General features: G+C 36.2%; 1 protein-coding gene across 9 annotated transcripts in view; it reads left to right on the top strand.

Moving 5' to 3' along the window:
- Positions 1–23,726, top strand: part of msn (serine/threonine-protein kinase msn) — a 234,755-nt gene that overhangs the window by 53,506 nt on the left and 157,523 nt on the right. For 7 of the 9 annotated variants that reach the window (XM_068389312.1, XM_068389280.1, XM_068389305.1 and 4 more), the window contains exons 5-12: positions 131–260; positions 9,234–9,386; positions 10,178–10,327; positions 10,654–10,826; positions 10,931–11,048; positions 11,331–11,464; positions 14,403–14,638; positions 16,914–16,998. In XM_068389312.1, the coding sequence (XP_068245413.1) occupies positions 131–260; positions 9,234–9,386; positions 10,178–10,327; positions 10,654–10,826; positions 10,931–11,048; positions 11,331–11,464; positions 14,403–14,638; positions 16,914–16,998 (1,179 nt within the window). The remainder of the gene's footprint in view (positions 1–130; positions 261–9,233; positions 9,387–10,177; positions 10,328–10,653; positions 10,827–10,930; positions 11,049–11,330; positions 11,465–14,402; positions 14,639–16,913; positions 16,999–23,726) is intronic. The other 2 variants (XM_068389285.1, XM_068389301.1) reach the window with 1 other exon arrangement.

Here is a 23,726-nt window from a genome sequence, read left to right as displayed (position 1 = left end):
CTCTTATTGATATAAAATATTGGCAAATGTAATTTTTTATCTGAAAAAAAAAAAAATGCATTCATATAGCTATTACTGTCTTATAAGTTATTTAGATTTTATGTAATGCAACATTTGTTCCTTCTTGCAGTTTTCCCATCACCGGAACATTGCCACTTATTATGGTGCCTTCATTAAGAAGTCCCCTCCTGGGAAAGATGATCAGCTCTGGCTTGTCATGGAGTATTGTGGTGCTGGTTCTGTCACGGATCTTGTCAAATGTAAGTTGAGTATAAATTTCTCTTATTGTAGTGTTTAGATATCCTTGTTGAAATAAAAATTTTGTTTGCTTTGTTTGATCTATATTAAGATTTTCCTTGTGAATTAATTTATTAATTTTGAATATGCTTGATATAAATAAACAGAACCATTAGAAAAGTAATGACTATGTACAACCAGTCATGTGCTAAACTGTATAAAGTAACATGGTTTAGAAAACAAATATAATTGACAAAACTTGCTAATAAGAAAACAAAACTCAATGTTGTGTTATATGAAAACATATCCAGTAATAGTAATAGAATAATGAAAACAGGTAACCAAAAATTGGCTGTTTTATCAGCATTACTGTGTACAATATATCTCTAAGCTTATTAGATTTTAAACTTTACATTTAGTGAAAGTGGGTGAAAATTTCTTTTGACAATTAAGTAATATATTCTACCTCCAAGGAATATTTACACTCCCGATTATTGTAAAAACTTTTCATTTGAATATACAAGCAGCATTGATGTATGTTAAAATTCTTGAAATTCATTAGAATAAGTGCACTGTTCCAATTGATTTAATGACTCATTTTACTGCTTTTTTAATCAAAGTACTGTATAAAATAAGTAGAATGCAGATCAAAATTTTTATGCTGTACATCATTCAGTATGTTGTAATTTTTTTGTATTGTGGTGGCCTGTTGATTATGTCCTTGCCTGGTGATCGCGTGACTGTGATTCGAGTTTCTCTCAAAGTCGTTAGTTCCTTTAGTTGCTGTAACCTTACCATTCTTGTGAGCTACAGATATAGTGTTAGGGGTAGAGCCTATAGGTGTAACTGATGAGTCATCAGCAGCCTTTGCCTGGTCCTCCCTGGTCCTAGCTTGTGTGGAGAGGGGCTTGGTCACTGATCATATGTTTATATGGTTAGTCTTTTGGGCATTGTCCTGCTTGCTAGGGCAGTGTCAACGTCCCTTGCCTCTGTCATTCATGAGTGGCTTTTAAAACTTGAGTTCAGTTTAGTCTCTCAGACTTGGGCATGGACATAGACTCGCCCCAACCTAGTGTATCCATCTTCAGACCGGTTGCAGCTCCCTTTTTGGAAATAGATTTTTTTCAATATTAATCTTACCCGATAATCATGTAGCTGTCAACTCTGTTGCCGACAGAAATCTACGGTAGGGATACGCCAGCGATCGCTATACAGGTGGGGGTGAACACCATAGCGCCATCTGTGGTCAGGTACTCCAGTACTTCTTGTCAACACCACCTCAATTTTTCCTCTGTCGTGCCTCCGGCTAGACCTACATGGATACGCTGTTGATTCTGGAGTTATTGCTCACGATTTGGTGATGTATTTGCTCTAGAATTTAGCCTTCGCTATTCAGGAAGCTATATCATTAGCTTAGCAAGTTTTTGGAATTAATTTGATTTAATTTTTGATTTAATTTTGGTATGAAGAGAGTATGAACTCTCTTTCACTTTTAAATGGCCGACCCTTCCCTTAGACGGAAGTGTTGGTGTCGAAGAGAGTATAGACTCTCTTAATTTTGCTTAACAAAAGTTATAGATTTATTTTATATCTCTCCGCCTTTTATAGGCCTCTTTGATTAACTTCCTTAAATTAATTTTTACCTTAAATTAATTTTTATATTTGTTTATATTCGACCTTTCCTAATAGTAGGCGGTCTTTTCTTGGAACCGAAGTTAATTTACATTGAGCCCGTCATTTCGTTTTTACCTGTTAACATATTATGCTATTTTAATGTTTTTGAAAGAATTTCTTTGATAAGTCTCGTACTGTTTTCAAAGTTGAACTAACGTTTTGTTTTGTCTCTGCAGTTGTTGACGTTCAGAACGTTCAACTTGCGCTCTATCGTTACGATAGAGAGAGAGCATTCACGGTGTCACGTTGCAGTAAGAGTAAACCGATTCTAGCGTTTTGTTCATTCTTTCTTAGCTTAAATGGTTTTAATTCTAATAAAACTGTACTTCCTCGCTTTCCCATGGTTGACAGTTCACAGACTGTGCAGCAGTACCATGATCTTGTGTCCGGCTCCGTCAGACGACTAGCTTTTAAGAGCTCCCACAAGTCGTCGCTGTCTGGAGATTCTCAGATGGACTATGGATCTGACCAAGGAACTGGGCCTCCTGGTCAATTTTGAGGAGTCCCAGCTCGTCCCATCCCAGACCATTGTCTTCCTGGGTATGGATCTTCAGAGTCGAGCTTTTCGGGCTTTTCCGTCGGCCCCAAAGATCTACTAAGCCCTAGATTGCTTCCAGAGCATGCTGAGAAGGAACCGATGCTCAGTCAGGTAGTGGATGAGTCTAACAGGGACACTTTCATCGCTGGCCCTGTTCATCGAGTTAGGGAGACCCCACCTCCCCCCCCTTCAGTATCATCTAGCGGCTCACTGGATAAAGGACATGACGCTAGAGACGATCTCAGTTCCTGTTTCCGAAGAGAGGAGGTCTACTCTCACGTGGTGAAAGAACAGCTTTCTTCTCAAGGAAGTCTACCTTTGGCTGTTCAGAAACCCGACCGCCATCTCTTCTCTGACGCATCAGACACGGGCTGGGGTGCGACTTTGGACGGACAGGAATGCTCGGGTACATGGAATCAGGAGCTAAAGACACTTCACATCTATTGCAAGGAGCTGTTGGCGGTTCATCTGGCCTTGTTAAACTTCAAGTCCCTCCAGCTTAACAAGGTGGTGGAGGTGGACTCTGACAACACCACAGCCTTGGCTTACATCTCCAAGCAGGGAGGGACTCTTTCGTGGAAGTTGTTCTAGATCGCAAGGGACCTCCTCATCTGGTTAAAAGATCGAAAGCTCACGCTGGTAACGAGGTTCATTCAGGGCGATATGAATGTCATGGCAGATCGCCTTAGCCGGAAGGGTCAGGTCATCCCCACAGAGTGGACCCTTCACAAGAATGTTTGCAGCAGACTTTGGGCCCTGTGGGGTCAGCCAACCATAGATCTGTTCGCTACCTCGATAACCTAGAGGCTCCCGTTGTATTGTTCTCCGATTCCAGACCCAGCAGCAGTTCACGTGGATGCTTTTCTGCTGGATTGGTCCCATCTCGACCTTTATGCATTCCCGCCGTTCAAGATTGTCAACAGGGTACTTCAGAAGTTCGCCTCTCGCTAAGGGACACGGCTGACGTTGGTTGGCTCCGCTCTGGCCCGCGAGAGAATGGTTCATAGAGGTACTGCAATGGCTGGTCGACATTCCCAGGACTCTTCCTCTAGGAGTGGACCTTCTACGTCTACCTCACGTAAAGAAGGTACATCCAAACCTCCACGCTCTTCGTCTGACTGCCTTCAGACTTTCGAAAGACACTCAAGAGCTAGGGGCTTTTCGAAGGAGGCAGCCAGAGCGATTGCCAGAGCAAGGAGGACATCTACTCTCAGAGTCTATCAGTCTAAAGGGGAAGTCTTCCAAAGCTGGTACAAGGCCAATGCAGTTTCCTCATCCAGTACCACTGTAACCCAGATTGCTGACTTCCTGTTACATCTAAGGAACGTAAGGTCCCTTTCAGCTCCTACGATTAAGGGTTACAGAAGTATGTTGGCAGCGGTTTTCCGCCACAGAGGCTTGGATCTTTCCACCAACAAAGATCTACAGGACCTCCTTAGGTCTTTTAAGACCTCAAAGGAACGTCGGTTGTCCACTACAGGCTGGAATCTAGACGTGGTCCTAAGGTTCCTTATGTCATCAAGATTTGAACCTCTCCAATCAGCCTCTTTTAAGGACCTCACATTAAAAACTCTTTTCCTCGTGTGCTTGACAACAGCTAAAAGAGTAAGTGAGATCCACGCCTTCAGCAGGAACATAGTTTTCACATCTGAAACGGCTACATGTTCCTTGCAGCTCGTTTTTTTTGCTAAAACGAGCTTCCTTCACGTCCTTGGCCTAAGTCGTTCGAGATCCCAAGCCTGTCCAACTTGGTGGGGGACGAACTGGAGAGAGTACTTTGCCCAGTTAGAGCTCTTAGGTACTATCTAAAAAGGTCATAACCTTTACGAGGACAATCAGAAGCCTTATGGTGTGCTATCAAGAAGCCTTCTCTTCCAAGGTCTAAGAACTCAGTTTCTTACCTATTCAGGCTCCTGATTAGGGAAGCACATTCTCATCTGAAGGAAGAAGACCTTGCTTTGCTGAAGGTAAGGACACATGAAGTGAGAGCTGTGGCTACTTCAGTGGCCCTCAAACAGAACCGTTCTCTGCAGAGTGTTATGGATGCAACCTATTGGAGAAGCAAGTCAGTGTTCGCATCATTCTATCTCAAAGATGTCCAGTCTCTTTACGAGAACTGCTACACCCTGGGACCATTCGTAGCAACGAATGCAGTAGTAGGCGGGGGCTCAGCCACTACATTCCCATAATCCCATAACCTTTTTAACCTTTCTCTTGAATACTTTTTATGGGTTGTACGGTCGGCTAAGAAGCCTTCCACATCCTTGTTGATTTGGCGGGTGGTCAATTCTTTCTTGAGAAGCGCCGAGGTTAAAGGTTGTGATGAGGTCCTTTAGTATGGGTTGCAGCCCTTTATACTTCAGCACCTAAGAGTCGTTCAGCATCCTAAGAGGACCGCTACGCTCAGTAAGGAAGACGTACTTAATAAAGGCAGAGTAATGGTTCAAGTCGTCTTCCTTACCAGGTACTTATTTATTTTATGTTATTTTTGAATAACTAATAAAATAAAATACGGGATACTTAGCTTCTTTGTTAACATGTATGCTGGTCTCCACCCACCACCCTGGGTGTGAATCAGCTACATGATTATCGGGTAAGATTAATATTGAAAAATGTTATTTTCATTAGTAAAATAAATTTTTGAATATACTTACCCGATAATCATGATTTAATTGACCCACCCTTCCTCCCCATAGAGAACCAGTGGACCGAGGAAAAAATTGAGGTGGTGTTGACAAGAAGTACTGGAGTACCTGACCACAGATGGCGCTATGGTGTTCACCCCCACCTGTATAGCGATCGCTGGCGTATCCCTACCGTAGATTTCTGTCGGCAACAGAGTTGACAGCTACATGATTATCGGGTAAGTATATTCAAAAATTTATTTTACTAATGAAAATAACATCTTTCCAGCTCTCATACAGTAGAAGCTCCTAGGCTGTCTTTCCTCCCTAGAGAAGCTAGTACCCTTCAGGAGAATGCATCTTCGATCTCTACAATGGGCACTAAAGTCATTAGTCACAGATACCAGATCCCCCAGTGACTTTTTATGATCCCGGGATGTGAAGACAGGCCTCTTGTGGTGGCTAAAGGAGAAGAATCTGTCAGCTGGATCTCTCCTACAGAGAGTTTCTTTTTTCAGATGTTTGTCGCTAAGGGTGGGGAGCTCATCTAAGGAAGGAACAGGTTTCAGGTACATGGCCATAGGAAGACAAGTCTTTTCACATAAATTACCTAGACTTGAAGGTAGCGTACCTAGCGTTACTTCACTTTTCAGAGACAATCATAGGTCACTCGGTAGTGTTGATGAGCGACAACACTACTGTAGTGACTTACATAAACAAAAAAAGGGGCTCTGTATTCCATCTATGTCAGCTAGCTGTGGGAGTCCAACATTGGGCACAAGTAAGTGCTGTTCACCTCTAAGCATGGTTCATTCTATGGAAGATAAATGTAATAGCAGATAATCTGAGTCGACTAGGAACGATAGTTGGTTCAGAATGGTCTTTGAATCTTCAAGTGGCAACTAATCTCCTGACTTTATGGCGTTCTCCTATTACAGACATATTTGCCACCCATCTGAACAATAAATTCACTGTATTGTTCCCCACTTTCAGATTCACCTGCAGTGATGGAGGATGCATTCCTACACCTGGGGACGGAGTGGACATTTATGCCTTTCCACCTGCCTGATCCGTCAGGTGCTGAACAATATCAGTTAAAAAAACTTGATAATAATGTTGGTCACGCTAAAGTTGCCTCACATGGAGTGGTACTCGGATCTTATAGATCTTTTCATAGAAATTCCAAGGGAACTTACAGATTGGCTTAATCTCGTACTTCAGCCCCACAGGAAAATATTTCATGACACAGCCCACTCACTACCTATCTCTTCACAGCTGGAGGTTATCCAGCACGTCTTCCAAAAGAAAGGCTTTTTGAAACCAACTGTGAAGCAACTTTTCGGTTATCTTCACAAGTCCTCCGCAGTGGGCTATCAAGCAAAATGGTCACTTTTATGTGATTGTTGTCGTAGAAGGGGTCTTGCTCTACTCAAGGCCACTATTCCACTGATTACAGACTTCTCTCTGTCACTGCAGTATAAGCCTATTGTTGAGCCTTAAGACAGGTTTTCAGACTGAAGGGAATTTATCTCTCCTCCTTGTGGGAACTCGGCATTGATGAAGAGTTTTGAGCAGTCTTTCCCACCTCAGGAACTCGAATGTATTGTGATTAAGGATCTGAGGTCCCTAAAAGTGGCACCTTACGAACCTCTTTACAAAGCTTTAGATTGAGGTGTTACTCTCAAGTTGGTTTTCCTTCTAGTTTTAGCCTCTTTAAAGAGAGTGAGACCGACATTTCACAAACCTGTTGGGGCTGTGACTCTCACTCACCTTTTGTTTATGAGGCTGACATCTCCACCTTGCTTCTCATATGAGCCAGTCAAGATTGTCTGTAATATTATCCTTTGGGTCAAGGGTCTAATAACTGCCCGATCTTCTAAAGAAGACACCCATTTGGATGACGAGGATTTGTGCTTTTTGAGTAGGATCATACTAGAAATTTTAAAGAATTATTTGTATTTTTTCTAGCTCTACAAACCTGAATCCTTTAATTTATATGTATCACTATGAGTAAGTGATGCGTGTCTTGCTGAGTCAGCTGCTCCTACCCTTTGTGGGTGGGATGATGGCAAGCATACATATTACGAGAATCCTACAATTTCCTTAAATCTAATCATAGCCAAACAGCAATGTAGTAAATCCCTTCAAATATTTTGGGTTTGTATAACTAGGAAAATACAAATTGTTTTTTGAAATTGTAATTTTTAGGACAGGCTCTTTTGTAAATGCAATGTTTTTCCTAGTTACAGTTTAGGGCAGGCATTTATATTATATATTAGAGTCAGATAAAGGACTTGAAGGCTCAGATCCATAATTGGTAGTGAAGCTACATCTCATTATTCCTATAAAAATACTTCTTTAGGAAAATTATTTTGCAACAGCTCGGTGGCATAAAGTAATTCTTTTTAAAGGCCTTGTCTAAAAGTTACGTATTATCTTAGAAATTAATTGGACATTAAATGTTGTGGTAATTGCGAAGGATATATTGTAAGAAGTTACTGTTAATTTGCTTTATAACTTTGTTTTACTATTAATTTTCTTAATGAAAGAGTTCAAGATTTTGATTAATACATGTGTACAGTATACTGTAGTTCTAAGTTTGACAGGTTAAGTATGCTTGGAACCTAGTCTTGAAACTTAAGTAATTATGAGTTTACCTTGGATTATGATAAGTTACTGTTGAACTAGACAAGTCTCAGGTAATTGGTAAAGTTTATTAATCTATGTCGTCACTTTATTCTTTCTCTAACCCATGTTCATTAGTGGAGGGTTCAGCAATATGAACAAAGGTAGAGTGTCATGGAAGTAAACAGGATCCTAATCAAATTGATTGTATTTTTATACGTGTTTGATGTTCATAACATCCCCATTCCTCCCACCACTGACTAGTGATGGCAAGAGGTAAATAATCTAGTTTTGCCTTTGAGACTGGAAGCATGACACACCCACACCTAGATAGTTGCCATCAGCCTCCAAAGGGGAAGTGTTTTACAACGGAAGAAAATGGAAAGTTTTCGTTTTGGGCAAGATTGTTATTATTCTTCTTATTACTACCACTAGCTAAGCTACAATCTTTGTTGGAAAAGTAGGATGCTATAAGCCCTAGTGCTCCAAAAAGGAAAAATAGCCTAGTGAGGAAAGGAAGTAAATGAACTATATGAGAAGTAATGAACAATTAGAATGAAATATATAAGAACAGTAACAACATTAAAACTGATCTTTCATATAGAAACGTTAAAAACTCATGTCGGCCTGTTCAACATAAAAGTATTCGCTTCAAATTTGAATTTTGGAGATCTACAGATTAAACTACCTGATTAGGAAGATCATTTCACAACTTGGTCTCAGGTGGAATAAAGCTTCTAGAATACTGTGTAGTATTGAGCCTCATGATGAAGGCCTGACTATTGGAATTAAACTGCATACCTAGTATTAAACAGAGGATATTATTGTCTGGGAAGATCTGAATGTAACGGATGGTGAGAATTATGAAAAAGCTTATGCAACATGCATAACTAACTAAAAGAATAATGGTGCCAGAAATTAACATCTAGATGAGGTATAAGAAATTTAATAGACCGTAAATTCCTGTCCTACAAATTAAGATGAGAATCAGGAGCTGTTACCAGAAAGGAGAACAATTTAACAGTTCAACATTTAAACAGTTTTGAGAGAGGAACATTGTGAACATCAGATCAGTAAAGAAATATTTTTTTCTATAAAAATTTTATTTAATGTTTATAGTATATTTTGAGTGTTTTAGGAAACATTGCTATTAACCTACCTTTCCGTATGTAAATGTCAGTTATAAATTATTAATGATAATGCTAGGTTAAGTTAGTACTTTATAGAATGCTACTCCATTTCATTTTAAGGGATTTCTAAGCTACTGGATTCAAGGCTCTACTTTTGGATTGGATACATAAGACAATCCCCTAATGTAGAGTTCTTTTCTGCAAGAATATATGGTTGTTGTTATAAGAACAAAACTACTGTATTATTTTTTCATTGTAATAAATTTCAAAATGTTAAGTCAAAATATTTAATATACAAGGTTATGATGCATCTACAGTAGTTAGATATTTGTGTAGCAACATAGTATACTGTACAGGCTGTTCAAATCAAATGTAGATAGTAATTATCTTTGTTTTATTTTTCAGCCACCAAAGGACAAAGTCTAAAAGAAGAGTGGATAGCATACATCTCTAGAGAAATTTTACGCGGATTGGCCCACCTACACTCCAGTAAAGTTATCCACCGAGATATCAAAGGCCAGAATGTTCTACTCACAGATAATGCCGAAGTCAAGTTAGGTAAGTAGAATATTTTATTAGCAAGATCGGTATCTTGCTTTACCCCTTTAGCTGCACCATGTCGTAGAAGGGTAATTTGAGTGAGAGTATGTTGTGACCTGGTGTGAGATTGAATTTTGATATTATTTCAATATGTGAAATGATTAGTTTCTGAGTTTTTATACTACTTTAACATTATCAACTTTGATTTGTTATTTTTTGTTATTTCTCATTTATAGCTTATTCTCTCTTTTTTCTTTCTTTTCTGCACTGGACTGCTTTCCCAACATGGGCAGTTGAACTTGAAGCATTGTGCTTCTCCAGCTAGGATTTCAGTTAAGCTTGTAACATTGAAAATGTATATTTTATGTAACCATAATCCAGATATGTATTTAAACAGAGAACCTACAAATTTTAAGTATGTGTGCCCACCCACTGGAACTGTATCATGCTATTTTTATTTTGCTGGACGTCAACATTCACATTCCATTACCATTAATTTTTCTTACTCATGAAAAAACTTGCGAAAAGTTCTTCCTTGAAGTATTATTAATGTAGGTTATAAGATAGTGATGCTGGAATTTACAACTTTGAGTATTGTGTAGTATAGAGATTTATTTGATTTGTTTAATTTTTCATTAAAATTAAAAGAAACAAATTAAATTATTTGAGGTACCTTATGAAGTTTCATAATCAATTTGAGTATATTTAAAGTACATTATAATATAGTTTTAAATAAATTTCATGATTAGTTCAGTGCTAAAGGGATGAGAAGTTTTTGTGGTTATTTATATATGTGGTCTATTTTGCAGTTGATTTTGGCGTCAGTGCTCAGCTTGACCGTACTATAGGCAGGAGGAACACATTTATTGGTACTCCTTACTGGATGGCTCCAGAGGTAATTGCCTGTGATGAGAATCCTGAGGCTACATATGACAACCGTAGTGACTTGTGGAGTTTAGGTGAGGCATTGATGCATTCTTCCTCTATTTGCCTTCATATTTGATCTGATTTTGGATAATCACAAGAAAATAATTCTACAAGATGGGAAATTTTGGGATATTTGATGATTTTCATGACGTGACTTCTTTCAAAGTTTTAAATTTCTATCTTTGACGTATTTGTTACTGTACATGAGAAGTATTCAAGTTTATAACACCTCTTGCTTTAATATGAGCTCTCTGATTTAAAGAGTGATTTTGTTTATTTTTTGTGTTTTGAAATGAAAAAGGGAAAAGGTTTAGGGCTTTATGTAGAAGGAAAGTAAGAAGAGTTGTCATTATTACAGGTATCACAGCGCTAGAAATGGCAGAATCACAACCTCCTTTGTGTGATATGCATCCTATGCGTGCACTGTTTTTGATCCCAAGGAATCCACCTCCACGCCTTAAGAATAGCAAGAAATGGAGTAAAAAATTTCATTCCTTTATTGATAGTGTCTTAGTCAAGGACTACCATCAGGTAAGTATCTCTTGATATGCTGTATACTGTAATTGCAATTGGGGTTCAAATAACCTTATCATTACTTAACACTGTGAAATGTACATGTCCTTTCCATGTTACAGAGAACTTACACCGATCAACTATTAAAACATCCATTTATACGGGACCAACCGACTGAACGGCAAGTGCGTATCCAACTCAAAGATCACATAGACAGATGCAAGAAACATAAGCAGAAAGGTATTTTCACATTGTTTATTTAGATTTCTTTGATAATTGGTCATATTTATCATTCGTTTAAGGGACACTCAATATTTCAATAATAAGCTTTATTGTGATCTTTATTATTTAACCTTTTATGAATATTCAAAATTTTTGTATTTTGTGAAATATTTTCAAACATTTCCAGTTCAATTGGATTCTTGTTAAACTCAAAAGTAATTTTGCTTATATATTTGCTTTTATAGGGTTGTCCATTTAGTATCAAATGTTACCTCAATGTGTTTAATTTTGTTTTTGTAGAAGACAGAGAGGAAACATTTAATTATAGTGGATCTGATAATGAAGATGAGGAAACAATACAGCCTGGTGAACCCTCATCAATCATTCAAGCACCTGCAGGAAATACCTTGAGACGGAACTTTCAGCAAATACAAGTGAGTGATATAAAGATTTCAATTTCTGATGTGATACAAAAAAGTGAGTTGTTCTTAACCCTTTGAGCACCTTTAATGCTGCTAGTTGAATTTCAAGATAAACAAGTGGCTGGTCCTACATTATAGTCATCCTCACTGCCATTCAAAACCTGATGCAACCACTTCTCAGCTGTGATCAATGGTTTTAAAGATTTTAACTGTGACCCATAGTCAATAGGAACCATACTATGTTCCACATTGTTAATAAATGTATATATAGTAAAGGTTGGTCATGAGCTTTTATTTCAGAGGGCGGAGGGATATTAAGATTCAGACTGCCAGCCTTGTCTTTTATCTCAGAATCCAGTGGTCATATAGATCAGAATGGATCATGGAATTGAGTATTTTGCAATAGATGGGCCAGAAGTAAACTGGCAGATTGAGGCTCTAAGAGTTAATTGACTCTTAATGTGCTGTGTACCAAAAAAAAAAAAAAAAAAAACATACATACATACATACTAACTGGTACTCTTTAACCACAAAGCACTACTTGAAGAGTTAGCCTAGGATTTGAAATAAAACAGGTTATGCCAGGATCACAACCTTTGTCCAATGGCTTTCTGGGGTTTTGAGATTTCATAAAAAGCAAAATTAGTGGAAATCTCATGAAGTCCATGGCTATCAATCCCCTAAAGCTTTGTAATAGCTGGCCAGGTATCAGCAACCTCACTTCCATTGTTATCGTCTAGTCATCTTTGCTGGCTTTTCCCCTGATTTTAAAAGGCTATTTTTGTTCACGACTGTAATCTTACTTGAACATGTACTGACTGAAGATCTTTTATAATAGAAACTGAGATGGAAGATAGAGCTACGTTCTTAGTAATGGTTATTCAAAAGACACTTTTGGCATGTAACATGACTTGTAATGGGGATCATTATTGCCTAGCAAAAATTCTTTAAGGGGTGCAACTCAGCCCCATTGAAACACTGTTTTATCGGATTACTTTAAACTCGCTTCATTTTTATCTCGTCAGATTACTTTATTATAAAAACCATTGGAAAGAGATTTTTATATTCTAAGATTTGTACACAGGAAGGTTTCCTATCCATTTTTTTGTATCATTGTATAGGAATCACTTTCAGTAGCGGCCATTTTGCATAAAGAAATTAAACGTTTTTATCAAAAAATAAAAGGACAGGTTGTAGGTTATAAAATTCCCTATCTTTTCCTTTTTTAAGGATAAAAAAGTCAATATTGAAATAAAGTACAGTAGGGGGAAATTTGCTCTGAAATTTTTTTTTGTAGAGATTGGTTGAATATACTTCAGTATGCATAAGTATGGGCTTTTATGGGTAATTTTTCTCAACACTGAGGATCCTAAATGCATAATCATCATATTTCAGGGTTATTTACCATGTAGTGATAACCTCTTCCCCCAAATCCAAAAATAAATATGCTACATGCACCAAATGTGCATATATTCTCATTAGCATACTTTCTGGCCAAATTTTATGCTTTATTCATATTTAGTTATTATCTCTGAAGCTTTATGCATCTTAAACTTTAACCATAATATAAAAATTGTAAATATATAAAAGAACAGGCAAATAAATAGGAAATTCTTGTTTTTTTTGTGTAGATTGGTTGAAATTACTTTAGTGTGCACAAATATGGGCTTTTAGTGGTATTTTCCTCAACACTGGTGATCATAGGGACAGAATGATCATATTTCAAGGATTTTCACTAAAGAGTGAAGAGCCCCTTCCCTCAAATTCAGAAAAATATACTCAATATGTACCATATGTCCACATGTGAGTACGACTTGACTAGTATGATATATTCGTGGCAAATATACACTATAGTCATATTAAGGTTTTGTCTATACTTTGTGCATCTTTTAGCATAACCATAACATAAAAAATATCAATATAGGAACAAGCAGAGAAAAAATGTGAAGAATATAACCAAGAAAAAATTGCACCAAATGTTTACTGTACTTATGATTCTATCAAGAAACACAGAATTGCACTTGAACCTTGGCATGAGAACTGAATGATAAAGGGATAGTACTTACTCAACTGGGAAGTATTGCCATATACTGCCGTATGATCCAAATACTACGCTAAACCGGTAGGGGTATTACAGGGAAAGAAAATGGAAAATTTTTTAATTTTTGTGTAGATGTCAACATTTGACCAGCTTCGAGAAAGAAGCAATATATAACGCCTGGGATGGCCCATAGTACCAATTCTGCGTCAAAAAATTGGGCATTCAAGCCCCTGGTCCTTTTTGGCAACATTTTAATCACATTGTCTTAGCACAAAGACTACAGTATTAGAACTAAGACAATTTTTTTTCTTTTTTGGTATAGTTTAATGAATTTCGCTTCCATTGGTATATAATCCTCCCCTATGTAATGAGGAGCAAGTATCTGCCTTTATATATGAATATATTTCTTTCCTGTCATGCTGAGCAGTAGGGGGAGAGGTGTAGTCACACCTTGGTGAGAGGGGTGGTATCTCGAGAGGTAAACTCGGAAACCGCAATCTCCCACAGATTGCTAAACCAGCTTCTTGTAGTTAGGAAAAGGGGGAGGAGGTGGGAAAGTTGAATCTGTGTGCGTATATTTATATAAATATTTAGTCGTCATTTTGATGGGTCGTGTACACTAGTATCACTTATTTTATAAATTGTTCATATGCACAAATAATAAAAGAAAAAAAAGGGTAATAACTGTATATTAAATATGTCTTATGGGACGGAGAAAAGGAGAGACATCTGGACATGAAATTCTTACGTCTGATGTCACACACACACACACGCGTCCTCCCTCAAAATACACACAGGTGTTTATTGATATGTTTGTAATTGGTTACAACTAACACTGGATTCTAAAACTGTTTAATGATTTTAGCTATAGTTTTAGAGTTGAATCTATACACTATTTTTCTTACGTAGGAACATCAGAGAAATGGTGGGAAGAAAGAAAAAGAGGAAATTCCTGATCCAGGACCTCCAGCTAGACCTGCATTACCGCAACGGTTACTTGGCCAAGAACCTGCGCCTCCCCAGAGGCCCCTTCCACCACCACCTCAGAGTAGAGATCACCACCAAGCTGCAGCACACAAACCAGCAACACCTCCACAACACCATCAAAGGGACCATCGGGAACATCGTGAACATCGGGAGCACAGGTGAGGTCTTCAAAGATATATTTAAGTAATTATAGTCAGTCCATGATGTGGAATTCACTTGTGAATTTTAAAGTAATCATCTGGAGAATTTGGAAAGAATAGGAAGTTCCAAATCACAAATCCTGAATTTTCTGTGCACAAACCAAACATAAATTTACAAAAAAAAAATTGTTCTGACAAATACAAACCCTTGTCCTTTACATAGGAGAATGATAACAACGAAGATGCAATACAGCAGTTAAAGTTTTATGATGACTTGTAGGTAGTTGGCAGCTGGTTACCGGCTGGAGGCGGACTGTTCTCCTCTTGCTTGCTCACTGATTAGTTACTTTGATAGCAAGTGTCAGTGAGAATAGACATTCCTCCTGGCTGGAATTTTATGGGGATTTTAGTGAAGGGTCTGCGCAGCCTCAAGTGGAAAGGAGTGAATCCTAGCCTCTTATGCTCTTTCTGCAGAGGATTTGACTGCAGCCAAGGGCTTCTTGTGACTATTGTGTGTTATGGTAGCTAGTGGATATGTCCCTACCTGGCAATATTAACTGGGATTCGAGACACGCTCAAGTTTCTTAATTTTCGTCCTTCAAGAGAAAACAGTGTTCAGTAGGAGATGGAATCTCTTTGGCTTTTGAGTCATCCTTGAGGTCACTCCAGCCTCAATCTCTCACTCTGACCCGAAAACTTCCCCTCTCCTATTAGCCTTCGATGGAGGCAGTTCGGGCGACCGCAGAGGGGTGCCCTTTAACTTGACAAGCTTAGAGATATGGAGTCTTTTCAGATTGACATTTGAGATACAAGTGGGATTTTATCCCAGTGAAGGGACTTAGACATTCCTGTACATGGGAAACACAAATACAAACAAAGCTTTAGTAATGTACTTTAAAGTGACCATCCTATGTCCTGTATTTTTTTCTAATTATTCAAAATACACCTATATTTTAGACATACAGGTAATTCTCGACTTACGACCTATGCGACTTATGGCGATTCGACTTTACGACGATTGTTTCAGGGTGATGACGTCATAACTATCGGAAATAGGACGAATATTTCCTTGAAAATAATCTATTTTCTTGTGTAAAAATAAGCTGATTCATCTTGTAAAATTATTATTTGCTTAAGAAAAGTTTTGATATCTGCCAAGTTCATATCTTGTGTCTGGTGACGTCATATCACCTGCGGAAAATCGACCGGCGACTATCTGTAGTTAACCATCCCTAAAATTTTAATGGCTCGTCCTTTCAGCTTCGCTTAAAGTAATACCCCTAATAGATAGCTAAAGGTGTGTATCGTTAGGAAAAATAAAAATTATCTATATATTTGTCATTTTGCACAGACTGTGAAACACCCCCCCCCCCCCATCCCCCCGGTATTGCCAAACCACCAGTGCGTGATGGGTAAAGAACTAACTGTTTGTATTTGTGTAGGTACAAAAGACAGATTTGTAGGTAATTTATACGTTTCTTAACTTTACAAACCTGAGTCTTTTACTTTTCCGCCATCACATACCCGCTAGAAAGTTTCGGCTACAGTCAGTAAGAGTGCTCAGTGAGCAAGTATTGGAGTGGGGACGTCCTCGCTCCTCATCTGTAACTACCAGAGTCCTACATACATCTTATTTAATGGCTGTATGTTCCTGTTTTGGTGGTAAGCTGTCCTATGTAAAGGACTCAGGTTTTGCATAGTAAGGTGAAATCCAAATTACCTTCAGGGTTTGCATAGTAAGGTGAAATCCAAATTATCTTCAGGTTTTGCATAGTAAGGTGAAATTCAAATTTATCATTTCGGGTGAAATTATAACCAATAGTTAGAATATTTAGATGAATTTATAAGCAGCTGTTACAATATTTCAGAGGAAATTATAATCTGTTAGAATGTTTCAAAGGCATTTATAAGAAGTCGTTAGAATATTTCATATGAATTTATGAGGACCATCCAATAGCAATACAGTAGTCCAATTTTGGAAAAAATTAAAAGGTGTTTTTTTCAGATTCATTTTGTTTTTCAGTTTACGATATACAATTATTAAATTTTCAAAGATTGCAATTTATTGAATGAATGAACAAATTTTAATTTGATGACAGACCATTTGGCCGAGCTAAAGAGAGTCAAGTATTTTAGCTCAATTTTTATGCTTACCTACCCATTAAATTAATTGCTAGTTGGTACATATTTAACTTAGGTTTTTGACAGTATATTTTACAAAATATTTTAAATCTTATAATAAAATTGCTCATTTTGCATTTTTTCCTTTCCCTCTCCTTTGCCTTTTCTTTAGGGAACACAGAGAACAGAGGGACCAGCGCAATTCTCAAATAGGGAAGCAGCAACAACCAGCGCAGTCACAAGCTAGAAAACCTGAGGTTTGTTTATCATTTACCTTATCTTTAGTTTTTAAACCTGGCATTTTTTATATTTTGGTGTTACCATACATTTTTTTCTTTTCAACCGCTAAATCAAGTCATATGGGACATTTGTATTTAAAATGAGCATAGATCAGTACTTGGAAACAAAATGGAGACAATAATGTGAATTGTATTAATGAACACCATTGGCTGGGTGATGGCAGTACTTGATAGGCTCTGATAGAATTGCATGAAGTTACATCTTGCTTTCATGTTCAACCAGTAATGATGGGTTTGAGGTGAAGAGAGTAGAAATAGGAGGATCTTCATATTGAATCTTACTTGTGGATATTTACATTAATCCCTTCAGTTCTGGAATATATGGTTTTGATGATAGTTGTATGAAAAGTACCATACATAGCCTTTTTATTTTATTCAACACTGGAATTTTGGAAGCCTCTTTTTGATATATTTACTCTTTTGTTTTCTACCTTGATAGTTTTCTGTTCTCATTTGAATATTAATTGATGCCTGTAGTTTATCAGTCTTGTAATCTTTAAAGGTCAAACCAAAATGTAACATTTTGGTGTGAATAAATACCATAAAAATGGAGAGCTTATAGGATTACAGCTATAGCATGAATTGTAACTTCTCTTTTTTCGTAACATGTATCTTAGTAATAATATCATATATCGTATTAAAGAGACCTTAGGGATATTTTTAGAAGAGCATGAGTATAAAGAAATCTAGGCTATTTTTATATATCGATCTTGTAAGTTATTCTGTGATTTTTAACATTTCTTGTTCATTTACTGTACATTCTGTGCTGCATGCTATGCCTAGCCAGTGATGTATAATTAAGCCTCATTAACAGAGTCTCCTGTGAAAATTTATTTAGTCATTCCTTCTTTATTACAAATTTTTACTATTAATGGCCTTGAAATTAACTTTGGTAATTCTAAATGATTATTCCATGTATCATAGCTAAAGCATTGCCTGTTTTAAATTTCAATTACAGTATGTACTTTATGTAAGAGAAGATGAATTCATGTTTTATACATTCAACTTATTGATAATTAATTCACATGTGGCTTTTAATACTGGTTTTGATAAGTTGCCCATGTTTGTCCACAGTGTGATATCTCTGTACTCCTTGTAAGTGGCTTTCATGAATATTCCCCTATTTGCATGCTGGTTTTGGGAAAGTTTCCCCACGCCACATCATACACCAGTTTCTGTTTTTTTATAATAAGGCTGCAGTTGGTAATGGGATTGTGTTATTTCTAAAGGCCGCCTAAATTTTTGCATTTAGAAATGAACTGTTCCTTAACCATTACAACCTTGTGTAGCAAGGGTTAATGGTGTAACTTTTTTTTCAATTTCCCTTCCTAGAAGTGTAAGTTTTTCTTAGATGAAGAAAGTTTTTATTTGAATGACAGACAGGAACTACTTTCATGGTTCTCCATTTTATTGCGTGACAGGAAATACCTGAATGTTAAACTCCTTACAGATATATAGTATGCAGTCAGCTGTTAATATTCACAAATTTCATTATTTATAGGGGGGCCCACTATTTTATTGAAGAATTATTTCGGTGAAGCTTCTCGAAGAATTATGTACCATGAATTCCTTCAATACGAAAGCTTATTTTTTGTAAAAATGGAAAAATCCTGTAAAGTGTTCAAACCCTTCGTTCCCAATATTCAAGATGTGGCAGAGGAATACATGGTAAACCAGCTGGAAGAAGCCTATTTTGTATCATTTTAGACACTATCATAGGTTAGCTGATATTAAAAGGAATTGATTCAATCTTATATATATAAGAACTGAAGGAATTGGAGATTCCAAACATTCATCCTTCAGGGGGCTAGATTATGTCTAATTCTTGATGCAGTACATATTCCTGGTCCCACCATTACTATTCTTTTGATGGAATATGCCTAGCTAGTTAACTAATGCAAAGCTTGTTTCTTTTTCTGACAAGCCGACTAAAGTTATCTTCTTTAAGGGCCACAACTCTGCTTGGAAATTAAAAAATTAAGATTATTGTATATTTGGCTTGGAGAAAATCCATAACTCTGGTTTCAAATAGTTTTTAATGAAAACACTTTTTTTATGGCTGGACTGTATTTTTCTATATTTACACAAGCGCATCTGCCCCCTTATGCAACCATTTTCTGACTTTTCAAGAATTTTAGGGAAAGTTATTTATGTAAGTATCCCATAAACAGCGAAGACACAATTTTCTCAGATTCCCTCATAAGTATTATTTTTTCTCTGTTAGGCTGAAGGAACATAGAGAGTAGAGGTCCCCTTTTTGTTTTGTTTCATTGTTGGTGTCTGCTACCCCCCAAAATTGGGGGAAGTGCCTTGGTATATGGATGGATGGAGCATTGTAAATAAAGGTTTGCTTTGTTTCTCCGAGTTATATTCATTGTATTTTTGAGTATGCGTTTACATATTTACAAATCGTATGATGTTATGCTGAAAGATATATAAAGTGTCGGGTGAAAAGTAAATAGGCACAAAATGTAAAATTTTCCCAAATGTACATAGACAAGAACATGTTATGCTATGCTGTCTTACTCGTGTGGCCATTTGGTTCATGTTACATATATTTTTGTAGATTTGAGGAAAGGAGCTCACCACTGCTTAGTAAATAACCCTGAAATGTGATTATGTCCTTGTGATCCTCGTGGTGAGGAAAATAACTGCTAATAGCCCATTCTTAAGCTTACTAAAATATATTCTACCAATCTCTTCAAAATGAAATCTTTGAAGCCCGTATTTCTTTGTCTGCTCGTTTATAAATTTATAATTGTTATAGCTAGGCTGAAAGATGCTTAAAGTATCAAAGACGATAACTAATATGCCTAAAGCATGAAATCTTCCCAGAAAGTACGCAGATGAGATACTCTCAACATCTTACTTGTGTGGGCATTTGATACATGTTGCATATATATTTTTGGTTTTGAAGGAAGGATATCACCGCTGTTAAGCAGAAAACTCTGAAATATGATGATTATGTCCCTATGATACCCAGTCGCTAGAAAAATCACTACTAAAAGCCTGTACAGTACTTATGCATACTAGTATATTCAACCAATCTTTACAAAAAGAAAAAAAAAATACTTTGAAGCCCTATATCTCAAACCATGAAATTTTCAGAGAAAAATTACTTTGATATATACTTTTGTTAATATTAATCAATTTTTTATCATTTAAACATGAAAATATAGGGAATTTTATAGCCTACAATTTGTATATTCACTTTTTGAAAAAGCAAAAAACTCTATCTGAAAAAGTCACCTTTGAAAGTGACCTATACATTCATAAGAATAATTAAGAAAGCTAAGAAAAAGTTCAATGTACAACCTTTAGAGCATTATATTTTAAAGGGTTTTTAAATTAGATAAATTGATCGAAAAACGTTAAAGTGGGACTAGTTTGAAGTAACCTTAAACTAACATTATTTTAATGAGCCTGAGAATTTAGATCTCCAATAGTGTTTCTCACTTCTATGTTGTTTTTAGATGTGTTTGGAATTAGTCTTTTTAAAGAGCCTGGAAAGAACGGGGGTTAGCATTTAGTTAAAGAATTTGAGGTTCTGCGAGAGGCGTTCAAATCTGTAATGTGCAGCGAACTTATAAAACTCTTACTGAAAGAAGCCCTTTTTAATACTATGCTCAGCTTAAGGAATTAAGTTAGGTTTGCAATGGGCCAGGTAGGACCAGAGTTACCATTTTAAGAGGATTCACTGGACTTTTGAACTTTATTAAAGGAAGAGCTTGTGAAGCTTACCACTTTCGAAATTTGCCTGGTTATGCGAATTGTGTGAATTTGGAGACTTAAAATTATCTGCTTCATCCCCACCACAAACAAGAAGCCTAGCCTTTCATGGATTTGCCGACCATGGTTGGTAGCCATTGCCACATACTTACACATGAGAGGTATAGTTAGGGAAATGCATTTTTTCACATAATTTAAATCACAGTATTGTCCCTGACATGATATTCCAAGGGAATGTGGATAATCAACTTTCCGAAAAAATTCCCATTCACAGTCCATGCTATAAATATTATAAAAAGCAAACAATTTGGAAAATGTCTGATCAGTACCACATGACTTTAAGAAACTGGAAAGAGACTTGCGCATCAGTTACCACTTCTGCTAAAATGCTCCTTCCTTAGGGTGTGTATATTGGAGGGAAGAAAATGGGAAAATGAAAAAATATGATTGGTAAAGGTAGATTAAACAGAGCTTCTGGAGAAGAAATTTGAACATCAGGATATAATAGAAATAAGAAAGTTTATTATTAGAGTTATGTTTTTGTAATACAGTATTAAGGATTTAGAATTCCTAGATTTTAACATTCATGATTATGAACGACAGTGGTCATTAAAGGGTCCCTCATATATTCAATGATTTTCAACTTTCATTGGTGTCTGTTACATAAGCCCTGTGAGTGTTAATGTCTGACTGTTTTACAATATGCCCCCATTCATTGTAAGTCTGATGCAGTTTTACATGTCAAAAACATATTATTAGAACTCATGAGTATTATGGGCTGAAACTTAGCTCATTTCTTCTTTGCATGATGGTGCTGAGTAGCCTCCCTAGCTCCAGCACCAGGCCACATGGTTCAAATTACATATACAGTACTGTAATCTTTCATTCATTTCCACTGTTGAGGCAAGAAAAAGTAATTATAAGTAGCTGTGCAGTATCATAGTCAAGGGAATAGTGGAAGTTGAACTGAAGATATGTTTCCTTACTGAACCTTGTGAATTAGTACTAACCAGCTAGCATGTTGATCAGAGGTCATGCATTTGGATCTGGTTAAAAAGTATACTGTATGCCTGAATTTGCATAAGATATAACATTTGGTTTGTTGCTTTTTTATCATTTATGTTATATATAGTATATATGTTGTGCATTTAACACAGATGATAGAGAAAACTTTATTGTAAGTTTAATTTTCTTTCAAAATTGCCTGGCATTTCTGTACAATTTCTAAAGTGGAAAGTGTGCATTTGTTTTTAAATTTATATATAGAGCATTTTTTCAAATTGAGGTATGGAGCAAGTTGTTTATTATTTGGGTAACATGAAAAGGTTTTCTCTATTTTATCTAGAACTTTTTGTGCTGACTGAATTTAATGTTCTAACATGGCATCCTTTTTACCTACATTTTTCAGCATTTCTTTGTTAGTATTTTTCATTTTAGAATTTTTTTGGGAGGAGAGATGTTTTTATTTTTTAAGAGTAAAAATATTTTATTATTTATTGCTTTAGAAATCTTATGAGAAAGCTTAGGTTGGGTACTTGATCTTTAATTGCATAATTTTAGTTTTTTTATATATCTTATCAGAATGCTTGAAATTTTGGAAATTCAGATTATTGCAATCTGGCTTGGAGAAATCTAATTTCATATTTCAAATAGTGTTTTTAATTAAAACATTTTGTTTTTTCGCGAAAATGTATTCTTACATTTATGTAAGCCTACTGTATTTATTAATTTTTTCTTCAAGAATTTGAGGTAAAGATTTGTCAGTTTCCCCTTAACAATTCTCTGATTCCTCTTAGGACGCTTGGTCTTTTATATTTCTTGCTAGTATCGTAAATAAACATTTGCTTCATTTTTTTTTTGGTTATATAGTTTTCGTCGGTTCTTTGCTTGTTTATATATTTACAGTATAAAATTTTCTTTCAAATGGTTTTTAAATGAAAAAAATCTATTGAGAAACAGAAAAGTAGTAGGAATTTGAAGTACTGTAACCCCAAAGTAACTGTTTTAATAGGAATGAGTCTTGCTCCTTAATGTTAGTTGTTGATACAATTATGAGGTACAGTACTTCTTAATTATCTTAGCCAATAGGAAGAAACAAAACTGTTCTTTTATTATATGTTAGAAATGACAAGTTTATAAAAATAAGACTTCGTAAGTTATTAGTTTAGTTTTTTGTGAGTTGGGTTAAGATCACAAGGAAAAGAAGTTATAATTTTATTTTTCACCCAAACCTAGTAACCTCCGTGTTTTAAATCCGCCTACCTTCCAAATAATGTCATTTAATAGCTGGTGGTATTTTTTTTTTTTTTTTGTCGATTGCTGCTGTTTGTTATATTTGCATTTGTCATTATTATTTATTAAGCCTTTGCTATAGGTATTTTGTGTACCTCAGATTTTATCTTTCAGTTAATGATACGACGTTTACTTTTGATAAAGACCATGGGATGTTATTAAGTATTTATTAGCATAAAATACCATCATCTTCCTTGTGCGTTGCGTAGAGGACTGGCGGCAGTGCTAGTCTTTTTACCGGAATAGTTTAGTTTCCTTCTACATTGCTGTATATTTGTTTAGGAGTGAATGCTGAATGACACTGTCCATCACTAAAGCATAGAAAACCATTTTCTATGCTGCAGTAGGCAGTGTCCTCTGAACACTTGCTTGCTCTTTTGGCTGTCCTGAGAAATTCATAGGGATAAATCTAAGTCAAAGGTAGCCCTCCCTAATTTGACTTTGGTGAGTGCTGTGTCCTTACTTACCATGGGTGCTACAACCCTGTTCCTTAAGCTATGTGTCCTAACCTTATTGAGAAAAACATTATTTATACTGTGGTGTACTTTTATTACTTAAAGTTTGGCACTATTTCAAATTAAGAATTATTGAATAGGTAAGATAATTTTTGGAGGTTTGAGGATACACAAAACAATTTTAACTCTATCACAAGAGATGGGGATGTT

Source organism: Palaemon carinicauda, chromosome 1 (assembly GCF_036898095.1).
Source record: "Palaemon carinicauda isolate YSFRI2023 chromosome 1, ASM3689809v2, whole genome shotgun sequence".
Taxonomy (NCBI): Eukaryota; Metazoa; Arthropoda; class Malacostraca; order Decapoda; family Palaemonidae; genus Palaemon; species Palaemon carinicauda.
Note: the sequence above shows the minus strand (reverse complement) of the source record. Positions and strands in the feature narration are given on the sequence as shown.